We start from the raw sequence: 19,583 nt of genomic DNA, 5'->3' as shown, positions 1-19,583 counted from the left end.
GGTCAGAGCCGGGGCTGGTCGCTCACACAGCTGGAGGAAGAAAGAGAGTGGTGGAGGGATGTAAAGAGGACAAGAGAAAAGAGAGGAGCTGTGGCCACTTTGAGGAAGTGGAGGGGGGGAGAGAGAGGGACTGGCACACAGCAGGAGAGAGAAAAGAGAGTGTGACTGAGCAGAGAGTGGAGGAGGGGTGCTGGTACTGGTGGTGGGCTGGGCGGGTTGAGGAGCAAGGGGCAGGTTGGGTTGGGAGGGAGGGAGTCCGGATTGGGGCAGTAAGGTGGTTTCAGCCCTCGTGGTCCAGCCCCGTGTAGGACGCGCTCTCGTCTTGGTGTGCAGCCAGCCCTCGTACACACCAAGTGTGCGTTTGCATGTGTGAGTGTGTGTGCGTGCTGCTGATATTGCACAGCCAGCCCTCCTGTTCGCTAGCCCTGCTATATCAGCAGCGCACACACTTATACTTGGAAACACCAATAAACAGAACATTGACTTATTTATCAAGACAAAACAGGCACTTCAAACTGTAATGGGCCAGCTCAGACAATTAGAAAGCTAAAGCAACAGGCTTTTAAATGTTTCCTGAATGAATGGAGTGAGATGTAAACAGAGCTTTGAGCAGTCTCAAATAATCCTTAATCACCGAGTTTGGAGCCAAGAAAGTGTCTGCAACAAAACACAGCTTCACTAGATTACAATCTTTAACAGTAAGCAAACACTCAGTGAAACAAGCATCTGTATTGATCTTTAAAATCATCAACCTTGTTCTCAGAAAGAAAAGCGGAAGCGTACATCTGTGGCCGTCAGACAGTAGCAGGAGAGAGCTGCTTTTTAAACAGGTTTTCCCAATGAAAAGAAGCCGTAAATACAGTTAGAACATTGTGTGACTTTCACACAGACAAGCATGGGTGGTCTGCTGAGTTTACATGCAGATGGTGGGCAAACAAACTGTTGCTTGGCACTAGGCTGACACCTGTTGGACAACAAGCTATGAGGGTCAAAGCAGCATGAAGCCAAATGTGGAAAAGGTCTCAATAGCCAAAAATTAAGTCTCTCTCTGTTCTTTGAGTTTCATTTTCCCTTAAGTATCTGATACTAATTTTTACAAGCTCCAAAAGACTGAAGCAGTGTATCAGATTTCATGTATGGCACCTTATTGACTTGTCCACCGTAATTTATAGTTTCTTTAAAGAAAGTCTTCACACACAAATGATCATTTGTATATCAGTTAGTCATGTTGTGTTACTTTGAATTTGTGAAGAAAACTTTGTTTTTCTCTCATGCCTCCACTGTGATCTGAAAACATATTGATTTATTGACTAATTGGGGTCCACATTTGATAGCAAAATTATATCAAAACATCAGTAAACACACTCTCACACTACTTGTGCAGTAAAATCCAAGTCTCATTTATCCAGTTGTATCCTCATTACTTCCCAAACACATGCATTTTTACTAAAACTGAACTCCAAGTGAAACTTATCTATACTTTGTGAGGAAATCTTTGTTTTTCTCACATGCCTCCATGGAAAACAGTGAACATATTGATTTATTGATTGATTGGGGACCATGTTTAACAACAGTAAAACTACATCAAAACATCCATTTACAAACTGTCATACAACTTTATCCAGCTGTATGCTCAGTACTTCCCACACAAATGATTTTTCCATTAAAAAAAAAACTTAGTTTGAAGTATCTGGCTTTGAAAGAAGCACATATAAGTTTCACTTTGAGTTCAGTTTTAGTGAAAACACATGTGTTTGGGAAGTACTGAGACTTTGATTTGTCTGCACGAGTTGTGTGAGAGTTTTAAAACAGATGTTTTGATAAAGTTTTGCTGTTAAACATGCTCCCAAATCAATCAATGTATCAATATGACCACCATTAGCCATGGTGGCATATCAGAAAAACACAATTTTCCTCACGAGTTCGAGGTAAGACGGCATGACCGATTGATTTACAAATGGTCATTTTGTGGGTGAAGTGTTCCTTTCAGACCATTAAGTCAAACATGCTGATGAAATAACGACAGCAGATGTGTTAGCGCAGTAAAAATGGTCAATGACATTTTAATAAACACTGAAACAGATTTTAACTGTTGAACCGCCATACACAGATTATTTATAACACACAAAACGCCAATTTTTTTTTTATCACTTATTTACAATATACTGAAGGTATATACATAGTGTGTCTCCCGAAGGACAAATAACAAAATACTTTCTCTCCATTTGCTATTTTCTCTTTTCAGTCTGTGTTTTTCAAGGGCAAACATAGGAGTAACATACTGCTATTTACATGGACAACAACACACAAACATACAAGATATATATATATATATATGCTGGTCACTGTAATACAGCATTTAATGGCAATAATAAAGAGTATTTTTCTTACTTTTTTTTTTGTTTTTGTTGTTTTTGTTTTACAATGAGACCTTGTTTAGACCATTCGAACAATCACTGAGATCTTCCAAACAAAAGAGCACTTTAAGGTCCCATATTTCACTTTGTACCCACTTAATATGAACAAGTTACTTCTTTCTGATGTGTATTTTTTGAGCTGTATGATAAAGGAAATCAGAGAGGACTATACACACTTGTATACACAGACAAAATTAAACATCACAGTAAGAAAAGTTTGAGCATTTGAAACTTCTGTTTAGTCTTTGCTCCTTTGCTGATCTATTATTTTTTAAATGTCTTTTTGAAACAAAGAAATAAAAATGTTCACGGTTTTCTTTTATTTCTCTCATTCACTAGATGCCATCGAGTTTGGTGGTGTGCAAAAACTGCGCGTTGTCTCATAAATGAGGCATTTTTGAAATCACCCCCGACCTTCTCTGCCTGGTCATAACTGATATGCACGTTCCCAAAATTTAAAAAAAAAAAAACAAAAACAAAAAAAAAAACCCTTGACAAACTGAATCATACCTCAGAAAACTATGTATTATATTTGACAGAGTCCAAGCGTAGCCAGCGTCTCGTTTTCATTTTAATTAGTGGCTGTTTGAGCTACTGAAAAGCTTATTCCACAGTATTTTCTATCAGTTAGCTTATAAGCTGACAAATGAAGATTTTAAAGGTATACTACGCAGGAAATGTCCGTAACTTGTTTGTAAACAGTATCACCCACGAAACTGAAAGTGGAAGCCAACCCCAGATTCAATCTCTTTTTGGAATGAGCTTTGTCTGTTTGATGTTTTGCCATGCTATATTTGCGGGGGGGGGTGTCTGGCTCTGTGTCCGTAATTTTCGTAGCTGTTTCTTGGATGCATGCTGCTTAAGGTCTGGCACCGAGGGCCGTATTCACAAACATTCTAAGAATACTCTCCGAGAACTCCTAACTCAGCCAAAAAAAATTCTAGCAAGGAGTCCTTGCTTGGGAATGAGTTGGGAAACTTCTCAGAGCAACTCTGAGCAAGGAAATGATGGAAACTTTTAGTGAGGAAAGGAAGATTCAAAATAAGATCTCAACTTTGTCCCGCCTATTCCCCCTACACATAACTGAGCTCAGTATAACATCAATATGAGACTCGGACCATTTTTTCATACTTCTTAAATTCAGCTCCTGACATAGCCTTCCTCTTGTCTCAGTCCGATCTCAGTGTAGGATCTTCTCTCACTGCAGTAATTTTCATTTGTCTGAAATAATCAGCTCTTGAGATAACGGTAAGACAAAGAAGAAAACTTGATTGGCTTATAAAAATCTGTCTCAGTGATCACATTCAAGTCTCAAATCTGTGTATCTGTTCTCAGAGTATAGAAACCTCTGAGAAGCCTGTGAGCAGCAGAAGTAGTCTGGCTAAGTTATTCTTCTGCTCCTTGTGTCTCCTGAGTGAGGTTCAGGAGAAACAATTTAGTAACCTCCAAATAAGAAGCAGATTTATTTCTGGTGAGACAAAGAACACACTATTGTGAGCAGCAAATTTTTTCTCTGGGGTGGTTAACCCTGTTGCTACGTACAACACATTCTATTAAAAGATGTGATTGGTTGTCCTTTTGCGAGCCTGCAAGGTGTGGACGCCCAGTGGAATTGAAATGAACTGCGTCACAATATGACACCGAGGGTGCTGTCATTGTGAGTGTGAACACTCTGCTGACTGAAGGTTGAGACAGACCCAAGTCATTGCTAATGCAATGTTTTACATATCTTTGTCATGACTTTGTTCCTGGCTTTGTAGTGTTATAAGGTTGAGTGAGAGATGTGAGCGCATTTCTAATGAGACTGACCACAAACATTCTCCCTGCACGATCTGATCTGTAGTGTTTCATTATCTCACTGTCATCCAGCGTTTGCGGAATATTTCTCCTACCTCTTTGTCTTCCTGTCATTTTCTCCTCTACTTAAAAACTCTCAAGCCTCTTTGAAGTCCTCCTACCTACTCTGAACAGTTTTTCACCTTAGGAGCTCTCCTAAGGACTGGGATGCTTTGTGAATAACATCTTTACCAGGACTCTGTCTTAACTTTAAGGGGAAATTCTTAGAAAACGTCACAATTTTAAGAACTCTTCATATTAGTAAGCTTTGTGTATGCGGCCTCTGGGTACTACTTTTTAGTTAAGTCCCGACCTCACCTGTACACTGTGCCCAAAAACGTCTTGAACACAGCAAAATAAGAGGAAAATAAGAATACATAGGCAGCAGTTAGGATCTCCGCAGATCCACACACCGCCACACACTTGTAGTGGGTCATTAGTGATGATTGAGAGGGATTACTTTTCTAAACACATTGTTTTTTAGGGAAATCCTGCATAGTATACCTTTTAACCTTTTGACCACAGTCACCAGGAGGCTCACTGTTCGCCAACAGGAAGTGAACACTGACAGCACCGAACAACACGCAAGTACCTCACGTACAGAGATGTAAATGGCTTTGTGTTGGTCTGACATGGTATATGAATGTAACACCCTGAGAACATGGCACCATGGACTGTTCCACACACACAACAACGACATTTAAAATGACAAAATGAAAGTTTAGAAGTGGTGACAGAACAAAGAAAGAACAGACTGTGGTGCATAGAACTTTTAGGCAAAGGGAGCTATGATGGTGCCCATTTTAACCAGCAGATGGCGCTTTATTCAGCCACTGTTGATTCAAGTTGAACTGATACACCATCATTACTTTCTTCTTCATAAATTCTCCTTCTAACTGTGGCTGAAAGAGCCACAGCCACACAGATGCCCAGTATTAGAGTGAACAAAGAGATGTTACAAGGAGGACAGGATGAAATAGTTGGTTGAATAAGTATGGAAGATGATTTTTCTGCAGGGAGTCTGGAGAAGACAAACGTTTCTATTCATTTCAGGCACAGGCACTGAAACTTTGCAGATATGGGACACAAGTTAAAAGACAAAAGACTTAAGAAAAGAAAATTCACAGACAATTTGACAACACTTTGGCGACTTGTAACCCTGTTGGTACTGGAGGGGGACACAACATGAGACAATTCAGAGAGCTTCAGACGACATTTTGCTTTGGACGATGTGTGTTTTACATGTCGGCTTGGTCCAATCCCGTGTTAAGTCTCATTTTTTAAATGATTGTCTTTAGACTCATCATCCACTTGTATCAGGAAAAAAGCCAGCAAGATCAGAAAAGTGACTTTCCGTTTGTTTTCTGTTGGATTGTCTTCTGTTTGTTTTTTTTCACACAGGTGAAACGAGGTCGGCTTGTTCCATACCTCACCTGTCATCACATGTCTCTCTCTCTCTCTCTCGCTCTCTCTCTGTCTCTCACATCTCCAGTCTCTCTCTTCGTCCCTCTGTTCCATCAGCGGCTCAGTTTAGACAATGGAGTCCCAGTCAAAGTCGTCCTGGATGTCGTCTGCAGCGAGCATGCGCCTCACCTGGAAGTGTCCCAGAGGAAGCCTGTGTTGTTGCTGCTGCTGGCTCAGCTGGTTGAGATGACCTGAGCATGGAAGGAGAGTACATGCCTTAAAAGGGACAGTTCACCCCAAAATCAAAAATACAGATTTTTTTTTCCTTACCTGAAAAAAAAAAAGCTACAGTTAGTATGCTATCTATCAGTTTGGATGTTTGGTATTAGTTGGCGAGTATTGGAGATATTGTCAGTAGAGATGTCTGTCTTCTCTTGAATATAATGAAACTAGATGGCACTCAGTTCGTGGCTCTCAAACGGGGAAAAAAATTGAAAAAGTCAACAGCAACGTTTCATTCCGGAAATCATGATCTGGTTACTCAAAATAATCCACAGACCTTGAAGTATTTTCTTTCTCCTGAACTACACACACCAACTTTGTCACTGCGGCAGAAGGAAGTGTGCATCTACTCATGGATGACAGCGCAAGATGTAAACATAAATGACGTCCACTTCGGCTGAGCTGTAACAGGTGAAACTGCTCACAACAAGGTCTGTGGATTATCTTGAGTCACCAGGTCATGATTTCTGGAAAGAGACATTGCTGTTGAGTTTTTCAAGTGTATTTTTATGGGCTCTGAGCACCACAAGCTGAGTGTCATCTAGGTCCATTATATTCAAGAAGAGGCAGACATCTCTACAGCCGATATCTCCAACACTTTGCAACTCACACCAAAACAATCTAGACTGATAAATAGCACTACAGGTAAGAGGAAAAACATGAATTTTTAGTTCTGGTTTGAAGTGTCACTTTAAATCTAAAAGATACCATTGCACACACATTGACATTTCAACGCTACTTCTGTATCATATATCTGTATTATATATTTGTGAGTAGAATGATGAAGAGGAAACACAGGGTTTGAATAGAAAATGGTTGCTGATCATGTCACCAGCAATTCTTAAATTCCAATAAGTCTAAAACCCTCAAAATCCTTGTAGCAGCATCAAACAATCCAGCCCACATTAAACTCTCATCCACCTAGAAACAAATGGCAATTCTAATGTGGCGCCACATCTCAGTGATTTTAATGACGAACTGTTGTAATTTCACTTTCAAAATAAATACAGTGGGTGGACGAAATGGCACGGGCAACTTGTAATATGATTCAATGCAATAAAAGCTGCTGAATCTTTATGAAGCTTAGAAAACTCATTTTTTAGACTGTGAGAGAGGTGTTGATTCAACTATATGATAATATGTGATACTTTAGTGTGTGGTGGAGCAATATGTGTTGCATTATGCATGCTGTAAGTATCTTTATCTTCAGAGCTGTCCTTGTTACAGTAGGATCATTTATAACACTGAAACTCGGGGTTTACAGTGTCTTCTTGCAGCAGGACACAGAAAAACGTTTGATACTGGCACACAAAACCCTGGCATTTAATTATTAACTATTTCTTTATTTTATTTAATTTAAACCGAACCTTACGTGTTTAAAACGATTTATTTTTGTAAAAACGGAGACAACTCAAAGTCTGAAGGCAGTACTCCACCTATTTTATACATGAAGATCAGTTTACTAGAACTAGTAGCCCGTAAAGAAAAAGCTGTATAATGTCTTCTGTGGACGTGGTTATTTTAAAAATTTTTTGGGGAGCATTTTTGCAGTTATTTGACAGATGACAGTGTGGACTGGAAACAGGGAATGAGAGAGGGGTATGACATGCTACAAAACTGGAGTCAAGCCCAGGACGTTGTGGTTATGTGGCTGTAACCACTCGGCTATGAAGGCTCTCCAGGATGGACTTTGTTCAGTCTGAGTAAAATTACAAGTGGCATCACTTCAGTCATGGGAAATGTAGGATCCAGTGTTTTCTAGAGTTTGACCTACACTGAAAACTAAAGGTCAGGATACCTCATCCTCTGCAGCATCAAATCTCTTGCGTGTCCCTCAAATTCATTAAAGTGCAATACTAAATTTCTGGAGAAAGCCCTTTAATTGTACCAGATACTTTGTTTATTTTCTGAGCCAATGTGTGACACCTTTTTATATGTATGTATATGTATAGTTTGTTCTCAGTGCAGAGACTAAATGTATTAATATGCATGGTAAAATGTGCTGATCTTGAAAAAAACATGACTTTATGGTTCTTTCCCTTTTCCTTTAATTACAAGTTGGTCGGGTGATGTTGCATCATGGTATTACATCGTGATGTCATAGCACTACCAGGGTGTCTACAGGTATCAGACAGTTAAAATTGAATGCTTTTTAAGACCACTTCAAGACGCCTTTTAACCAAATTTAGGACAGATTTTTGGACAAATCGTGGTTTACTTATTGAAGCATCGCAGATAAGCATTGCAGGCAAGTCATATACATATGGTCTTGTGCAGAAGTGTTATGTAGGAATATGGTTATTAGAGTGAGTTAAGTTAATCTACATTTTGCCAACAGGTAAGAGCAAGTATTAAGTAAAATGACAGCATTATATATATATATATATATATATATATATATATATATTTTTTTTTTTTTTTTTTTTTTAAACATTTGTAACATTTGTAACATTAGAAATGTTGACTTTCACATAGAAAGCCTTCACTCCTTTTCACAAAAACAAATTAAAAGACATTTAAATTATATTATAAGTAATATTAGCTATTAGTAGTTAAGACCTCACAAATTCAAGTTTACGACTATTCAGTTACTTTAAGGCCTTATTGTTGTAAAACTGAATTTAAGACATTTTAAGACTTTTTAAGGACCTGCAGACACCCTGACTTCCATATCATTATGATCAAATACTGACAATATACTGTCTCATTCCGATGGTGACAAACACAAACTCTTGCTTGGATACACTTGTTTGCATGCACACACACACTCTGCATTTCCACCTGCTCCTCCTGACCTGTTAAGTGAGCGATGGAGGAGTCACCTGTCATGGTGGGAGCCGTGTTGCTCATAGGAGGCATGTGGGGGTATCCTGGTGGGCCCATCAGAGAGGAAATGCTCTGTCTCGAGTCTATGTACATGTTCCCTGTGGGAGAACAGACAAAAGGGCAATGACTAACTGTCAGATTAGCATCCCGACTTTCACACGTGTCTTTGCAGAACAGGAGCTGCAATCGTGTGCCGCACACAGTTTTACTGCCATATTATGCTAAGCTTGAGTTATCCTACAGAATGTGCTGGATTTCCAACTGCTGAAATATCCCCTCGTCTTCGTATCTTTGCGCCAGTCGCCATGAAGCTGACAACATCCATAATTCTCTTGTAAATCTATAACAGGCAAACAATGGCACAGTGAGGAGAGGCTGTAATTTAGCTTCCGTCACAGCAGGCAAGTGCAGAAACGCTCTGAATACCTACTGTCAAAGGTTTCTAAAATACCATTCTTATAGAAATACTTCACCCCTCAAATGACCATCTGTATTTCTAGTACTTATTCTGTGTTACATTCACTTTGTGACTTCAATTCATCAAGAATATCCTCCCTTTTTGGATTCTTCAGCACTATGGAGGCCTGAAATAAAAACACTTTTCTTCAACAATTCAGTGTAACTCTGGGTGAATTACTGATTTACAAGTGGTCAGTTTGAGGGTGAAATATTCCTTTAAGTACAGTTTTAAGATAATGGTATAGTATTTTAATTTTAGCACATGTCCAACTTTTCTTCCACTAAGATTTAGAAGGAAATATTGTATTATTTTACACTATTAAAATTATCTGACAGCTGGAGTAACACCTGAGTCATAAAATATATCTTTTATATGAATTTTTTTTTTTTAGTGTATCTAATGAGGAAAACACTGCTCTCTATATACAGACCCGTGCTGATATGTTGGTTATGTTGGTTGTGTTGGCTGTGCTGATTGTGCTGGCTGGCCTTTGGGTGCATCGCCCCGTGTGGCTGAGCCGGGTGCTGTGGCGCTCCTGGTGGTGTCGGGTGTTGGACCTGAGGTTGTGGGTGGGTGGCGCCCTGAGGGGGGATGACCCCCGTGGCCGTGAAGAACTGGTTAATGGAGGAACAGAGGTCAGCCATCTGGGCGGCATCCAGCGACCAGTTGTTGAGCTCAGCCTGCCGCATGCTTTCTTTCAGCCCTGGCAGACAGACGAAGGTGGCAAAGACAGACCTGAATGCTCCACGTATGTCACAGCAGCAGCCTTAACATCAGTGAGTCTTTAGTAATATTTAAATTTCTAAATTTATCCACCTTTATTTCTACTTTTTATCAACTTCAGCTGCAATATCTGCCTATAAGAATCATTCACTGAAGCTACATCACACTCATTATGCTTTTCATTATTTTCTGTCATATACAGTACAGGCCAAAAGTTTGGACACACCTTCTCATTCAATGCGTTTTCTTTATTTTCATGACTATTTACATTGTGGATTCTCACTGAAGGCATCAAAACTATCAATGAACACATGTGGAGTTATGTACTTAACAAAAAAAGGTGAAATAACTGAAAACATGTTTTATATTCTAGTTTCTTCAAAATAGCCACCCTTTGCTCTGATTACTGCTTTGCACACTCTTGGCATTCTCTCCATGAGCTTCAAGAGGTAGTCACCTGAAATGGTTTCCACTTCACAGGTGTGCCTTATCAGGGTTAATTAGTGGAATTTCTTGCTTTACCAATGGGGTTGGGACCATCAGTTGTGTTGTGCAGAAGTCAGGTTAATACACAGCCGACAGCCCTATTGGACAACTGTTAAAATTCATATTATGGCAAGAACCAATCAGCTAACTAAAGAAAAACGAGTGGCCATCATTACTTTAAGAAATGAAGGTCAGTCAGTCTGGAAAATTGCAAAAACTTTAAATGTGTCCCCAAGTGGAGTCGCAAAAACCATCAAGCGCTACAACGAAACTGGCACACATGAGGACCGACCCAGGAAAGGAAGACCAAGAGTCACCTCTGCTTCTGAGGATAAGTTCATCCGAGTCACCAGCCTCAGAAATCGCAAGTTAACAGCAGCTCAGATCAGAGACCAGATGAATGCCACACAGAGTTCTAGCAGCAGACCCATCTCTAGAACAACTGTTAAGAGGAGACTGCGCCAATCAGGCCTTCATGGTCAAATAGCTGCTAGGAAACCACTGCTAAGGAGAGGCAACAAGCAGAAGAGATTTGTTTGGGCCAAGAAACACAAGGAATGGACATTAGACCAGTGGAAATCTGTGCTTTGGTCTGATGAGTCCAAATTTGAGATCTTTGGTTCCAACCGCCGTGTCTTTGTGAGACGCAGAAAAGGTGAACGGATGGATTCCACATGCCTGGTTCCCACTGTGAAGCATGGAGGAGGAGGTGTGATGGTGTGGGGGTGTTTTGCTGGTGACACTGTTGGGGATTTATTCAAAATTGAAGGCACACTGAACCAGCATGGCTACCACAGCATCCTGCAGCGACATGCCATCCCATCCGGTTTGCGTTTAGTTGGACGATCATTTATTTTTCAACAGGACAATGACCCTAAACACACCTCCAGGCTGTGTAAGGGCTATTTGACCAAGAAGGAGAGTGATGGAGTGCTGCGGCAGATGACCTGGCCTCCACAGTCACTGGACCTGAACCCAATCGAGATGGTTTGGGGTGAGCTGGACCGCAGAGTGAAGGCAAAGGGGCCAACAAGTGCTAAACACCTCTGGGAACTCCTTCAAGACTGTTGGAAAACCATTTCAGGTGACTACCTCTTGAAGCTCATGGAGAGAATGCCAAGAGTGTGCAAAGCAGTAATCAGAGCAAAGGGTGGCTATTTTGAAGAAACTAGAATATAAAACATGTCTTCAGTTATTTCACCTTTTTTTGTTAAGTACATAACTCCACATGTGTTCATTGATAGTTTTGATGCCTTCAGTGAGAATCTACAATGTAAATAGTCATGAAAATAAAGAAAACGCATTGAATGAGAAGGTGTGTCCAAACTTTTGGCCTGTACTGTATTTATAATGTTACAATGTCAAATGTTCATATTAAATATGGCTTAAGTTTCAAATAATGAGGTAGGGTATGTAGAGGTATAAATATCCCTATGAGCAAAAACCTCAGGCTTCAGACTGTTCTGAATACTCTGTATCCAACATTGTTTTCTACTTTGAGATAAAGTGACATCAGCTTGTGACATCTGTCTTTGTATGGTCATCTGCTCCATGCACGCTATTGCAAGTGTTTACATTACATACACTGCTACATGTAGCTACATGCTAACATCAGGGAAACATGTCATTTTGGTTGCTGATGTTAATTTCTTCACGATTTCAGATCAGATCAACACATCTGGTTTGGTTAGAAGCTTTTATGATAATCCGTTATAGTCGTTCCCCACCTGCCTTTTTTTTTTACTACTAGCATGAAGACGTAACCCACCCTACTCTGCCTCTGACTGGCCAGCACTTGCAGACTTTGTTGGACAGGGTTAGGCAGGAGCAGTGAGACTGGTTAGGGTTAGTATGTGGAAAATTAAGTGTTTTTTGAACATTAAAGCATGTAAACATGTTGTGGTAGAAACCCAGAATGTAAGTATGAACCTAAAAATGAGGATAGTAGGTCTCCTTTTAAAGTAAAACACCAAAGTAAATTACCGGTTGCCATTTTCTATGGCTGCACAGTTACCCAAAATCTAAAATTATCCATGTCTTGTGAATCATTTTATCCACATGACATATCTGGCTTCTCAAGATCTTAACGATAATACAAAACAATGTTTCCAGGATTTACAAAGGTAAAGTTGGGAGAATTAAGGTCTCCTGTGAAGGATTTAGTGGCATCTCGCGGTGAGGTTGAAGGTATCAATCAACTGTGTGCCTACTGTGTAGGAGAACTACACTGACCATTCACACTGCAAAAATGTAAATGGTCCTATCTAGAGTCAGTGTTTGGTTTTGTCCATACTAGGCTATTGTAGAAACATGGCGAACTCCATGGAAGACAGCCTGCTCTGTTAGTAGATATAAACAGCTCATTCTAAGGTGACAAAACACAACAGTTCTTATTTCTAGGTGATTATAAACTAAAGAAAATATAGTTATCAATATTATATTCAATTTCTGCCAATATTTCCCCCTAAATCCTTCACACTGGACCTTAACACATGTGAGGATAAAAATGAGATGAAATACCAGGCTAAAATGATCACTGTTGTAAGTGAAAAATAAAGTATGCACTCATGCATGAATTCCATCTTAAATCATATCTTCCATCGGAAGTTATATTTTCTTTACATTAGACCAACAGCCCTAAACACACTCCCTGTCTGAAATGACAAGTTCCAGACAAGCACTCAAAGGACCTTAGACAAAAACTTCAGAAAATCATATGTAATTAACCTCCAAAAAATGCAAAATAAATTATATGTACCATATATCATTGTGAAGTCACATCCAAGATAAAAACCCCTCTATAATTTCAACTGTCACTATACTTCCACCTTAATTACAAGTCACAGACCATCAGTCTCCTGAAAACATGCCTGTTCCCATTTGGCGACGCAGAACGAGACCCTGAACCTATCGCACTTCCTCCTCCTCAAACAAAGGAGCACCTAAGCTCCTATACAGCAACCTGCCGTCTGATATTTCCAAAAATAAAATTCATATGGCTCGTGTTTGGTGGCGACAGAGACGAAAGGCTTGGTCCCTGCTCTTTGGGGGTGAGCCAGAGACAGTGGAGGATGGCATTACGAAAGTGTGAGGGAGGTCAAGCGCTGCGGGAGGAGAGAGAGAGAGACAGAGAGAGGCAGCGGGGCCTGTGTGTTATAAGACCAGCCGTCGTCATCCATCGTGTGTGGACGTTGCCGGCTTTGTGCGCTGACCGTGATAAGAGGCTGTTACTGAGCCGGGGCCTAATTGGATTATTCACATCATACAATTGGGATGGAGGGAGACAGCGAGAGTGTGTGTGCGTGTGTGTGTGTGTGTGTGTGTGAGTGTGTGTGTGAGTGAGAGAGAGGGAGAGAGAGAGAGAAACAGAGAGGGCAACCTCTCAGATGCAGGATAATGACTTTTATTAGCCCAGTACTATTACAACACTGGATGTTATAATATTGTGCCTCAAGGGCGAGTGTATATGAAAGCGCAGAGAGGAATCATAATGGTTTAATCAAAGTAACTGATCGGCATAATAAGCATTTTATCAATTCTCACTGTGTCGAAACAGGCTGCAGCAGACAGCTTTATCAATGCTCATTTCAGATGCTGTTCACACTGATGGCACCACGACTCTTCGTCGTATGTGTGTGTGTGTTTGTGTGTTACCTTGAAATGGGGAGAGGTCTACGTCAGCCCAGTTGTAGCTGGTAGCAATGCGGCAGCTCTCCTTCAGCCAGTCCAGGTTGGGGTACCAGTCTGCTGACATGCCTGAGAGACAGCACACAAACACACGTTGAAAAATGTTGTCAAGTGGCTGAATAACAAATAAATGAGAGCTGAACTGAATAATCATTTTCATTATCAGTTAGGCTTTAGTGTTTTTATTTCAATTTATCGTTCAGTTTCCCAGAGCCCAAGGTGACATCTTCAAATTGTTTGTTTTGTCTAACCATCATTCCAAACTCAGAGATATTCAGTTTACATATAATAGACAAAAGCAGAAAAAATTCATATTTTTCTCAAACCAAATAACACTTGATAAACTACGGCAATGATTCATCAGTTACCAAAGTTGACTTTTTTTTCTTTTCCAACTTACTATTTCAACTCGGGCTGCATAATATGCAAGACAAAAAATAAAAATAAAAGTAATATTGTGACTATTTTGACAATTTTAAGGAGATAGTAACTATTACATTTTATTTTCAACAAAAACAAAATTAAAAAATAAGACGTGATTTTTGCTGGTGTCTGTAACAAACCAGCATCTATAATGCAATATTGTGACACATTTCACCGTTATTAAAAACTTGCAGCTCCGCGATTTGGATGTTGCACTCGGCTATATTGCAATTTTGATAATATTTTGATTAACTGTACAGCCCTGGTTTCAACACTAAATTAAATACAAGGACAACAAGCTGAGTTTGATCAGTGTGACCGTGTCATATTATTTGAAACAGGTGAGCTAATCCAGATTAGAAAGAGAAACGTGTCTCAGTGAAGTTCTGCTCTCAACCACAAGGTGGCGCAACTTCACATTGAAAAATTCCAGCCACAGCTCTGCTTTTGGGCAAAAAAAAAGAAAAAGGAAGATGCTTTTCACCGCCACAAACTAAACAACAATACATTCTGAGGCTGTGGATCAAAGACAGAGGGATTGCTTTCATTCATCCTCTGCTTGGTTGAGGGGAATACTAACCTAGATAAATAATGTCTGAAGAGTCCCTTTTTGGCCTGAGAGCTGTGTTGCAGAGACACAAAGGGGGGGGGAAAAAAAAACAAAGACTGGGAATATGAGCAGGAAAAGCCTCAGTGAAGCTTTGGAGAAGCCTGTCTGTATCAGCCCAGCCTCATAATATCCAGTGCTCTGGGACCTTACAGAGGAGAGAGTATAATATAAATGCAATGAGTCTGTGCAGAAACAAGTCTATTCGGATATATTAGGTGAATTGTATTTACACCAATGTGGCTCTGGGAGTCAGGAGAAGTAGAATCATTGTTTGCTGCTGAACAGCATCAATATACAGTATATGAAACAGGAAACTATAGCGTACACTTTGTGGGCTCTTTTCACAAGAATCAGTAAATAAGGTATGCAGCAGAGTTGAGAAATGGCTGCGCTGACGGTATGAGTGTTGATGTTGGATTTTATTTTCGTTAAACTGCCAGTATGGTAACTTCGGAGCCATTTTGGCACCGGTTTGTGGACACTTCTAAAGTTCTTTCCCCAAGTGGGAGATTTTATAGCCGTCAGAAGTTTCCCATATCTCCTACTTGTGATTACACCTAAGAGACGGACATTAACGGTTCTCCCACTCAGCTGCTTGTATTTATACTCAAATATACACTATATGATGTGAATAACAATAGCGATCAAGGCTCATGGGTGGTGTAATGCAGCCACTGGCCATACAAAACTGTGATTTCTCATTAACAACAATAAAATACTTCAAATTAACGGCCATAACTTCATCCTAGAGCAGTGGTTCCCAACTGGTCCAACCACGGGGTCCAGATTTCTGCTTAGTCATAAGTTCAAGTTCCACACAGTTTAATATATTCAGCATCATACTTGGGTTTGGCCATGTCATCAAGTTAGTTGGCCATCTCTGTCAGACAGCTGTTCGTTAGTCATTCACTCTACAGCAGGAAACGGCACTTCACATTAAAAGCTTTGCACCAGACATCCACTGTATTTCAAAATACAGTATTTTTTTTTTTTTTTTACATATTTACATATTTTACAGTCGCGAGTCACTTGTGGTCCATTTAGAATGGACCTGTGAACTTCCAGTTGGGAACCACTGCTCTAGAGTATTGTTAAAGAATACTTCACCCCCCAAATGATAATTTATATATCACTGACTCATCCTGTGTTAGGTTGAATTCATAAGAAAACCTTGTGAATGAAAAAACAAAAACGCAGAAATTCTTGATAAATTGAAGTCATAGGTGACCAAGGTTAACGACAGCAAAACTATATTAAAAAAAAAAAAAATCAATTTACAAACTCTCACACAACTCATGCAGTATAATCTAAGTCTCATTTATAAAGTCATATGCTCAATACTTCCTTTTCACTACTGAACTGAAAAAGTAAAACCTCTCAATGTTCTCTTCAAAGCCAGACTCCATTGACAAAAACAGTGATTTTGACCTCGCTGAGCACAGGAGCTGCTGATCTACTGCTGCCTTGATCAGTTAGTTTGTTTGTCTTATTTTGTGACTGTGGTGTTTTAAAGGGTTAGTTCAAACTCAGGAAAAGTTGTGCAATAACACAAATAAACTACCGATTGAGGCAGCGGTAGAAGAACAGCTCCCATGTTCAGGGAGGTAAAATTACTGTTTTTGTAAATGGAGTCTGGCTTTGAAGAGAGCGATACGTTTCACTTTTAGTTCAGTTTTGTGTTGGAAAGGTCTGACTGTTTGGATAGTAATGAGCATACAACTGAATAAAGAGGGCTTGGATTATGCTGAGCAAGTTGTGTGACTTTGTAATCCGATGTTTTGATACAGTTTTGATGTTGTTAAACGTGGACCCCCATTACTTCAATTCATCGAGAATTTTCTCTGTTTTCGGATTTTTCGTTGTATTTCTTGCATACCATGTAGATATGTGAGAAATACAAAGTTTTCTTGAGGAATTCAGCGTTACACAAGGTGAGTACTTCAAATACAAATGGTCATTTGGAAGGTGAAGTATTCCTTTAAATAATTCAGGGGTCTCCCATGTTGCTTAAAGGCAAATTTGAATTCTTTATGTGTCTACTTATTGTGACTGCGTATGTTTTCCTTGTGCCATTTTTGATTCGGTGTACTACCAGTAGGTGTCACCAAAGTCAGAAATGTTCCACTCTTATCTTTCTGCGTGGATCTGATCTCACCTGTTGTGGGGCAGGTCTGTCCAGTGTGGGAGAGAGATGGGTGCTGCTGCGAATGAGCAGGGTGCTGTTGGTGCTGGCCGTGCTGACCGTGTGCCTGGTGCTGGCTGTGGGTGGTGTGAGGGGACAGGTGTTGCTGGGGGTGATGGGGGTGGTGCGATGCCTGACCGTGGTTATGTTGGTGGTGGTGGCCACCGCCGCCGCTTCCCGTGCCAGGAGAGTGCTGGTAGGAGCAGGCGGTCCGGGCCTGCTGGCTGGAATCGCTGGGCATACCCATCAAACCTGCCGGGGAAAAAACACAATAAACAAAATATCAAAGGTGAGGACCCCAAACGAGAAAACAACTCAAACTGGAAAAACTATTTGTTACAAGACGGACAAACTGAAGACTTGGTGTGAGTGAAAGCTCTGTACACACACACACACACACACACACACACACACATACTTACACACAGTCATGTCTCCTGCAACTAAACAGTTTATTTTTGGTAAATGTAAAACATAAAACTGTTTGTGACCCGTGATAAAGTGAAGAGGAGCTGAAGACTGACTTGTTTTACGGTTTAGTTCCTGGTGCTTATAAATCCTAACAGCATCCCAGCAAACACTGGTTTTATTCAACAAGTATTTTCTTACATGTCTAATGTGTTTAGAAAGAACTCACTGATTTTGCTTTATCTGGACTTTAATGTCTTCTGAGCACTGAAAAGACAGCTGGACAGACGTTGTGTCTTCTTATGTGAATTACTTTGTGTGCAAAACTGTTAAAGGAGACAGTGAAGAAGATGACCTCTAGACAAGTATTGTTGGCCTTTAGGCAGCTTGTTAAAGAAATCCCGTATTCACCACAAAACTGATGTTGTCATACTATTGATTTGAGAAGTCTGACTTTTCAAAAACTGACTATATATTTCAGATAATGACTGGTGTATTTGCACTATGTACTGAACAGACTACTACTTTTTCTTTTCAAAATTTCAGTTTGAGTTTTTATTCTGGTCAATTACTATAATTCAGTCACTTTCTCTGAACACACAAACACACACCTTGTCTTTCAAATCCGTCTTCTTTGTACGTCTTGTGGATTTTAGATTTTCTGACGAACAGACGGCACAGAATTCTTGTCAATGGCTGTTTTTTGAATGCAAAGGTTCACCCCAAGAGTGTGTTTTATCTCCTTTACTTTTCATCATGGATACTGACAGCTGCACAAACTGTAAAGTAGGCAGCTACCTTGTTAAATTTTCAGACAATGCTGCATTGTTGTCTTCTCTTCAGCTACTGAGTTGGACCATGTTTGTGCTCTTGCTTTTTTTTATTTAAATGTAAGTTAAATGTAAATTATTCTCACAAGTACTGTGATGCAGTGTTCACCAATCAATTAAGGTTGGATATAAATACAGAGATGATCATTAGGTGTGGCCAGAGGAGAGTGCACCTTCATCAGACACGTAGCTCCTCTCCGTAAGCACATTTATTCTCTTTTGTTGGGAGTCTTCTGACCTTTTCTTTTATCTGCTGTTTCACTGCTTGTCGCTGAAAGACAGAGACTGCCTGAGCAGGACTGTTAAGATCTCTTCAAAGATCAGCGGGGTGGAACAGAGGGACTTGAGTTTTTCTTTTTCTGACCAACAAATCATAATGAAATCGATGAGCGTACTGAGTCTATCTGAGCACATCCGTGAGAGGGGATTTTCCTTCCTGCCATCAGGAATCGTTACGCTTTACCTGCTTGTAAAAGTATCTTTCATTTCGTTTCTTTTATTCCCACTGCCATGTGTCAGTGCTTTGTGAAAAAAATCCATATAGCCATTGTTTCATCTGTTCATTTATTTATGATTTACTGGAAGCCTATGCACGGTTTTTAACTGTCTTGGTTGTATGTGACATGAGGGAACTATGGTTAAAGCTGGATTGTAAAATGAGTTACTTTACGTCCCGCTTTGCAAGTTGTTCCAACTGATGATTTCAAGTTCTGTTTTTTTTAAAGTGGAAACAGACAACTTTTCAATTTTCTCCTCTGTAGCATTTCCAAGTAGTGCTATTGTTGTTGATGATGTTGCAAATACAATCACTTCGCTCTCTGTTTACCTGAGAGCCGCGCAAATATTCAGACTAATATCTAGGTTTCAATTATGACTAAGAACATGCTCACCTTTAAAGGAGCTGTATGTGACATTCAGAACATTTATATGGCAGCAATAGCATTTACTATGTAAAGATATAGTGGAGTGATGGCGCTCTGAGCAGAGGATTAAGTCATGCTTCTTCTGG

General features: G+C 40.0%; 1 protein-coding gene across 2 annotated transcripts in view; it reads right to left on the bottom strand.

The window, feature by feature from the left end:
- Positions 1 to 2,034: 2,034 nt before the first annotated feature.
- LOC117257647 (forkhead box protein J3-like) overlaps positions 2,035 to 19,583 on the bottom strand; it is a 91,508-nt gene continuing 73,959 nt past the window's right edge. Inside the window, exons 9-13 of one of the 2 annotated variants that reach the window (XM_033627885.2) lie at positions 17,310 to 17,588; positions 14,089 to 14,190; positions 9,656 to 9,928; positions 8,735 to 8,863; positions 2,035 to 5,908 (exon numbers count right to left, since the gene is read on the bottom strand). In XM_033627885.2, coding sequence (XP_033483776.2) covers positions 5,784 to 5,908; positions 8,735 to 8,863; positions 9,656 to 9,928; positions 14,089 to 14,190; positions 17,310 to 17,588 — 908 coding nt within the window. In that variant the 3' untranslated portion in view covers positions 2,035 to 5,783. The remainder of the gene's footprint in view (positions 5,909 to 8,734; positions 8,864 to 9,655; positions 9,929 to 14,088; positions 14,191 to 17,309; positions 17,589 to 19,583) is intronic. The other variant, XM_033627888.2, reaches the window with a different exon arrangement.

Source organism: Epinephelus lanceolatus, chromosome 8 (assembly GCF_041903045.1).
Source record: "Epinephelus lanceolatus isolate andai-2023 chromosome 8, ASM4190304v1, whole genome shotgun sequence".
Lineage (NCBI taxonomy): Eukaryota > Metazoa > Chordata > Actinopteri > Perciformes > Serranidae > Epinephelus > Epinephelus lanceolatus.
The sequence above is the reverse complement of the archived record's forward strand: the minus strand, read 5'-3'. Positions and strand labels throughout refer to the sequence as shown.